At 43.5% G+C, this 7,388-nt stretch overlaps 1 protein-coding gene across 1 annotated transcript; it reads left to right on the forward strand.

The window, feature by feature from the left end:
- On the forward strand, window positions 1–5,498 carry TPRG1L (tumor protein p63 regulated 1 like). Its single transcript, XM_060259728.1, has 5 exons — window positions 1–416; window positions 1,682–1,773; window positions 2,568–2,744; window positions 3,069–3,222; window positions 4,077–5,498. Exons 1-5 carry the CDS (start codon window positions 219–221, stop codon window positions 4,269–4,271), a joined length of 816 nt encoding a protein of 271 aa, XP_060115711.1. The 5' UTR covers window positions 1–218; the 3' UTR covers window positions 4,272–5,498.
- Window positions 5,499–7,388: the final 1,890 nt, after the last annotated feature.

Raw genomic sequence — 7,388 nt, forward strand, 5'->3', positions numbered from 1 at the left:
CGTCCCGCCTTTCCCCCAGGCTCCGCCCTCTGCCTCTAGCCCCTCCCTCAAGGGTTGGGCGTCGGCGCGGCCTAGCGAGCGCTGAGGGAGGGAGGGAGAGCGGAGGGGAAGGGAAGGGAAGGAGGCGGGGCAGAGAGGGGAGGCGGCTGGTCGGCCGGCCTGAGGGGCCACAACACCGGCGGCTGACGGCAGCGAGAGCCGTCGTGGGTCCCCCCGCGATGTTGCAGTTGCGGGACTCGGTGGAAGGCTCCGGCGAGGCGGCGTTGATGGTCCCGGCGGCCGAGGCCGACGTCCCCTTCACCCCTCCGGGGGACCTGCCTTCGTCGTCATCCCTGCCGCCCAGGCAGACCCTGCGGCCCCTCAGCGTGCACAACCCGACCCGCGGAGGACGCCTCAAGGAGTACTTCGTCTTCCGGGTACGGAGGAACCGCCGGGCCTCCCTCGTTAGTCTGTTCCTGCTTTTGGGACTGGGCGGGAGGGGGGAAGAGAGCTTGGAAATGCACACACCCCCCCCCCCCCCAGAGAGGAGGTGAAACCTTTGCAAGAATTAAAAGCAGAGAGCCTCACCTGTAGAACCTGCATGCGCGAGGGCATTCTATCCCTGGGGAAGGGGAGATAAGCCTTTTTGCCTTATCTGGGACAATCTGAGTGGCCACTATGGGGATGATGGGGGGTCGGCGGTTCATGATGGATTCCTTCGCCCTGGTCCAACAGAGCTCTTTCTAATCCTTTATAGAATGTAGATCGATCACTGTCTGATCGCCAAGACGCCTAAATGTTGCTTCCACTGTCAGTAGACTGGCCAAAAATGCCAATTGCTAAGGAGGAAATATTAGAAAAAGGTTGTCATTATCCTGCACTACTTTTTGGGGTGTTAGCAGCTGGAGGCGTCTCTGCTCTGATCCACTGCGGTTGTGTGATCCTGGATGGCCTCTCACCCATCAGGTGTCTTGAGTGTATCAGTTGCCCCTCCAAGCTGAGTTTTGGAGCATGCCTAAACTCCGCTATCTGTTTTGTGAAATTTCCATTGCCTCTTCTAGTTCTCAGAAGAAAGGGGATGCCCAGTTTGGGAATCCTAAATAGCCATGTCTCTGCAGTTGCACCTGGCATTGCCTATTCACTTTACCTAAGTACTGGCTTTCTAAAGCAGGGGTCCCCAACCCCCGGTCCATGGACTGGTTCTGGTCTGTGGCCTGTTAGCAACTGGGCCGTGGAGTGAGGCAGAGATCTTCGCCTACTCCTTATTTAAAGACCCCCATGGTGGGCAGCCAAAACCCCAGCACCCCCACCAGTCCATGGAAAAATTGTCTTCCACAAAACCGGTCCCCGGTGCCAAAAAGATTGGGGGCCACTGTTCTAAAGGGAAGAGGGTCCAGGGCTCTTAGGAAGCTTAATTGCACAGCTGGTAGCAGATAAAATTGATTTCCAGAGGTAGGCCTGTTAGTCTGTTGCAGCAAGTGCAGAAAACTATCCTTTGGTATCTGAAAGAAATGTATAAGCTGTCACAAAACTCTTAAAAAAAAAAGACAAGTTCAGATTGTGAATCACTCTTTTTAAAGAGACCACTTAGGCACCATAATCTGTTTTTCAATTTTCTGCCTGTCATTGGAATACAAAATGGAAATTATTTTCAGCACATTTCCAACCCCAACCAAGATTTTTTCCCCCCATTTTGATTTAGCCAGGAACAATAGAACAGGCTGTCAATGAGATACGTGTGGTCGTGTTGCCCACTGAAGATGGAGAAGTGCAAAGTGTATGGCTGCTAACTGAGTAAGTAACAGACCTGCCAGCCAGATTCAGAAATACACACTGCTTTCCTGCGTCATATTTTTCAACAGAACAAGGACATTGTTATATTAGAATTGTATACTGTGCTTTGATGGTTAATAAACAGCAAACATGGAGGTACTGATTACTTTCATGGGACACTAGGAAAAATTGTCAGTTTCCTTGAAGAGGAAGCTGACTACCTATCAAAGCATAGCCTGTAAGATGTAAAATAACTGTTATTTAAGCATCCTGTTTTCATGGAATGCCCACTTTAAGAACTGCCATTTTTGGAGTAAGCCAGTTAAAGGTTTAAACAAGCCCAGCAATGGTCACTTAAAACATCCTACAGAATCATTTTGTTTACTGCAAAACACCACCATGGCCAGTTAGTCTTAGCCCTGTTGTGTTTTTGTTGTTTGCGTGACAGAGTAGCCCATCATTTACACTGGAGATTTAGCAAACAGTACTATGACAGCTGTTTTCTCTTGGGTGCTTGCAAAATGCAGCCCATGGTGACTTTAGCCTAAGGCACAAATATAATCTTATCCTTTGTTCCATTATTCTGTAGGATCTGATTTTTTTTTGTAGTACAATAACTGAAGCACGAACAGTTTTACTATGTGTACATGCTGAAACAGAATAAGCATGTGTCTAAAGTTGGGGTGGGTATGCATAGTATTATCAGACCTAAATAAAACAAGTAGTTTTCTATCCAAGTAGCAGTGCGATTACCTGCTTGTATTGAGATTACGATAGAAGCAATACACCATAGATGATCTCTTTTTCTTCCTCAGAATTGATCATTGGAACAATGAAAAGGAGCGATTGGTTCTTATCACTGATTGGTCCCTTCTGATCTGTAAATATGACTTCATCAGCCTGCAGTGTCAACAAGTGACCAGAATATTACTTAATGCAGTTGATACAATTTCAATTGGAGAATTTGAGTTTCCTCCAAAGTCACTGAATAAGTACGTTCTCAGTTTTGGAGGGAGGGGAAGAATGTCTTGTGCAAAGTATAAGACTTGTAATCCTAGTCAGACACGGATAGTGAGGATATAAACCGTTTGCTTTCTACACTGTTCTGATTACTGCCAGTGCTTTCCAGATTTAACCACCAGCTTACCTGTATTTTAATTATAGTACTACATGAAACTGGCCTGTAAATTGTTTGCAGTAGGTTTTACATAGTACAGTTGTGGCTGTTCTTAACTGTTGCTTTCAAACTGCATGAAATCTGTTGCCAGCATTCAAGCACTTTCAGCAGCTACACATGAAACCTCTCCCTATTTCAGGCGGGAAGGCATCGGAATTAGAGTTCAATGGGATAAGCAAAGTCGTGCTTCCTTCATCAATAGATGGAACCCCTGGTCTTCAAACGTGCCATATGCTACTTTTACAGAACATCCAATGGCTGATGCAGATGAGAAGATAGCCTCTCTTTGCCAAGTCAGTTGTCATTGTATACATAACCTTTGGGTAACTTGGGCTGAAGTAAACTATTTTTTTCACTTAGCTGTAGAAATTCCCTGAGTCAGGGCATTTCAAGATAGAAAATTATGTGTATAGTATTACATATTACGTTATGTTTAAAGTGTATGTATGTATAGACATCCTAAACATAGTCACACTTCACTTTTTACCATGGTGGAGGTGAAACCAGCATCGTACAATTTTCCCCTCAAGATTGTAAGCAGAGCTTTAAGACTATATAGTAGAGCAGTCATGATTCTTCTTTTGGCCTTTTCCACCTAGTCATGATTCTCTACTTCTGTAAAAATGTACTTTTACCCCAGATCACAGAACTTGTTTCCTTTACAAAAAATTCATACAGTCCCAAGCATAAATGCAGCTTCAACGCTTCACTGGCTTTAATTGTCCTTCCTTGGAAGACATCATGGTATAAACTCGTCTTTCAGATAGAGAGAAGAGTTCCCTCAGACCCATCCCAGAGCTTGTTTATACAGTGGGCTCAGGCTCACATATCCAAGTTACGTATTTCACACACACTTTTTGCAAAAATTATTTGCTATGTGGCATGCATTGATTTTTATTTTATTGAAAAACAAATCTAGGCCTAAGACCCCTTGGTAATGTTGCATGACTCTTTAGAGCTCCTGTTAGCACCACCCCCCCAGCTGAAGGGTAAAAAACTAGAATTTCTCACCAATTTCATAATTGGTAGGGACAATATGGGGCTGATGCTTTTACTAAGGCAGAATGACTTAAGAAGCTCAGTAATCTTGAAAAGAAAACATGTGACTCATAGTTAACAGATACGTATAACTTTTCTCCCTTTAAAGTTAGAGAACTTCAAGACACAACTGATTCAAGCTGTGAAGAAGGCCCATAAGGAGCGCCCTCTGCCCGGGAGAGCGAATGGAGTTCTGGTGCTGGAACGACCTCTTCTCATTGAGACCTACCTGGGGTTGATGTCTTTCATCAACAATGAGGCCAAGCTCGGCTATTCAATGACAAGAGGAAAAATTGGATTTTAGCTGCCACTAAAAAGATAGCTTGCTTCCCCAAAGAAAAGCGGGGAGACATCACTGCCTAGCAACTTCTTGGATAAAGAAGGTGGGAGAAAAGCATGTTGGTGGGTTTGGTTAGTTTTAGGTTCACTCAACTTGCTTTGTCATAAAATTTATGCATTGTTGGCCACTTTCTCAGGTGTATCAATTTATTTCATAACCGGATCTCTTCCTTCGTCCTGCACCTCACCAGCCCTCTCATCCATCCAGGGAATGATATCACCACCCTACACTATTCTAGCTGAGATTCTTCCTTCCTAAATGTGTCGTATGATTGGAAGCATGTTCATGATGTTTTCCCCTGTTATTGCAAAGTCTTATTTCTGTATACTTGAGATCTTTTTTGTAAGGTAAATGCTGCTCTCTCTGATTAAAGGGATGATTCTGGTCAGTGTGAAAAGGGTTAATGAACTATTTAGCCAAATACAACTCATTTTGATTGCATCCAAGTTAACCTTTAAATTTGAGGCTGCATGTTTGTGGTGAATTGAAAAATGAGGTTGAGTGGTTGTATTTGTCTTTAAGTACCGTATACAGTTCTAATGCAGACTTGTCTCATCTGGAAATTCTCACCATAAACACATGTGCAACACGGTCTGCTTTCATAAGAATTTTTGCCACATGGGATCAAGTTTTTCTATCTATAGAAAAGGGAATTTTTGATTAGCTGTATATTTTTTTTTATCTAAAACCAGATTAATAGCACCAAAGCATGTGTGTAACAAATGGCCATGGGAGAGCCCATACAGTTACTCAGATTTGTACATAGCTACACCTCTGTTAAAGTGAAGTATATTAAAGTGACATTGTGCTCTACTACATGATACACAGGACTACATGGGACTTCCAGGAGCTGTGCTTACAACCTCCAAAAACCTGCATACAGATGTTAAAGAGCCTCTCTTAGAGGGACATTCCATGCAGGGTACTAAGAGGGTAGGGGGATGCATCTTCCCACTTTGCCTATATGAGTTGCTTTGTAGAAAGATGTAATGAGCTGTCACTGTATTAAAAATATGTTTAATAAGAGATTGCTAACAGTGGTACTGGTAAGCATACATATTTTACAACGTTAGACTCTGAAACTGCAAAATGATAATGGTGCTGGAATGCAACGATCACATGTCATTTTGTTTTAAGCCATTGATGTTTAAGCTTATTAAACTTGGAAATAAATGTGACTCTTAAATTTTACTGATAAATCTGCATTTGATAGCAAGGAAAGGGTTACTGGTTTAAATTAGGGTGAGACGTTAAGGCATGGCTGATTTTTATATTCACTCAAGGTCAAACTAAGGAAAAGCATTTTGACGATACTTCTTCCCTGAGCTTGTTCTTCCTGTGCTCTTTCCAGCCTGTCTCGCTTCTATAGTTACCCTGCATGCACAACACTCACTCCATCACATATTTCATAATTCCATCTGGTGCTTGTATTTTTCCATTTCCCTACAGAAGCAGGTCTCTGAAATCTCCCTGTTCTCTTTGGTCTTTATATCTGAGTTGCTCGCTCCGCCCACAGGCATGCAAGGGTCCATAACAAAGATATGAAATCCATACAGAAACCTCAGTATAGTCAGCAAGTGTCCAGGACTCAAAAACAGAATTCTCCCTACCCCAAAAGAATACATCAGCAAAAGCAGACTGCAACCTGCTTACAAGAAAGATCAACTCAAAGCAGTCTTTGCAGGGGGCAGTATGATGACAAGCAAAAGATTTTGAATCTAATAATTTCATCCTTAACATCTGGCAAAGACCCAATGAAAGAAAGCGTCTTACCTGCTGAGTCCCATTCTCCCAACAGTTCACATGCCGAGAAAGCAGTCTTAGATGTGGCTGTACTGTGCCGTACAACTAAACAGGAAAAGGATCACTCGATTGCTCTGCTCGCCTCTGAACCCAGGGAGAAAAGGAGTGACATTCACTTGCAAGCAGGGCTGTGAGGCGGCAAATGTTTCCACGGGTCAGCTGGAATGATCCACAAACAGGTCTTAGAATCATCCACCTCTAGCGCAGGGGCACAACTGACCTGTGGCCCTTATGTTGTCCAGACCTGGCTTAATGGGCCAAAGGAAAGGGACCCAAGCTCAGCGATATATGTAATGGTCAGAACTGAAATTGGTGAAACGTATGACCCTGGGCAATGGTAACAGCAAATCCTCAGTAAATGAACCAGTACCAAAATCTAAGCATCACCATTTCCTGGCCGCATGAGAAGTGCAATAGTTCTCTAACCTGTATTTCCCCCTCACTCATATTGTAGATGGTTCTACATATGTCAAAAGTTTTACCTTAAGAAAGTTACAGCTTTGACCACAACTCCCCTCCATCTATACAACTGGTTCCTTCTCAATATTTAATGATCAAACATGGGAGATCTACAAAGCAGCCTTTTTGTGTCTCGTAGCTTCTCCAGTTGTCTGTAAAGAAGCTGAAAACTTAAAATATATCCAGATTACAGGAAGAAAACTTCTTTCCCTTTATTTCCAGAAGCCCATTTTAACTCGTTTACTACAGTTAAGCGCCAAAGTTTCTTTAGGCTGCTCATAATCCAAGTCTGTCTCTGCAAACCAAATAGATTCGCTTTGTGACTTGTATGTATGTGGTAGCACTAAAACAACCGAGAACACTCTTGACCACTGCAACACAAGATGAATGACTTACAAAAATCAGACTATTGAGTTTATTTGTTTAGACTGGCAGCGGCCCTGCAGGATTCCACAGAAGAGCATTTCACGTTACTTCCCCGCTGATATGTTCAGCTAGAGACTGAAACTGGTGTAGGACCTTCTTTGCAAAGCAGATGCTTTCTATCACTAAACCACAGCTGCACCCCAGTTGCCACACCCAGGATTAAATGGTACACGAATGGGTGCTTTACCCAGGCAGCTTTGCATTTTGCAAGTCAGGCACCAGGTTTTTCCGTGCAAGAATTTATGGCTTTTTAAGTTAGATCTGGAAGTGCATGACAATGTGAAGGAAAAGATGACCTAGGCCACTGATGCTCCACTCCATAAACGACTGGTCAGGTACTTACCTCATTCTTAGCAGTCTTCCCCAAATACGTCACATCCCCCAGAATTCAGC

The sequence above is a fragment of the Heteronotia binoei genome, chromosome 18 (genome assembly GCF_032191835.1).
Source record: "Heteronotia binoei isolate CCM8104 ecotype False Entrance Well chromosome 18, APGP_CSIRO_Hbin_v1, whole genome shotgun sequence".
Lineage (NCBI taxonomy): Eukaryota > Metazoa > Chordata > Lepidosauria > Squamata > Gekkonidae > Heteronotia > Heteronotia binoei.

Coding starts and splice junctions, on each gene's coding strand:
- TPRG1L (XM_060259728.1), top strand. CDS start 219: ATGTTGCAGTTGCGGGACTCGGTGGAAGGCTCCGGCGAGGCGGCGTTG. Junction 1,774..2,567: donor AGTGTATGGCTGCTAACTGA/GTAAGTAACAGA, acceptor TTTCTTCCTCAG/AATTGATCATTGGAACAATG. Junction 3,223..4,076: donor AGATAGCCTCTCTTTGCCAA/GTCAGTTGTCAT, acceptor CTCCCTTTAAAG/TTAGAGAACTTCAAGACACA.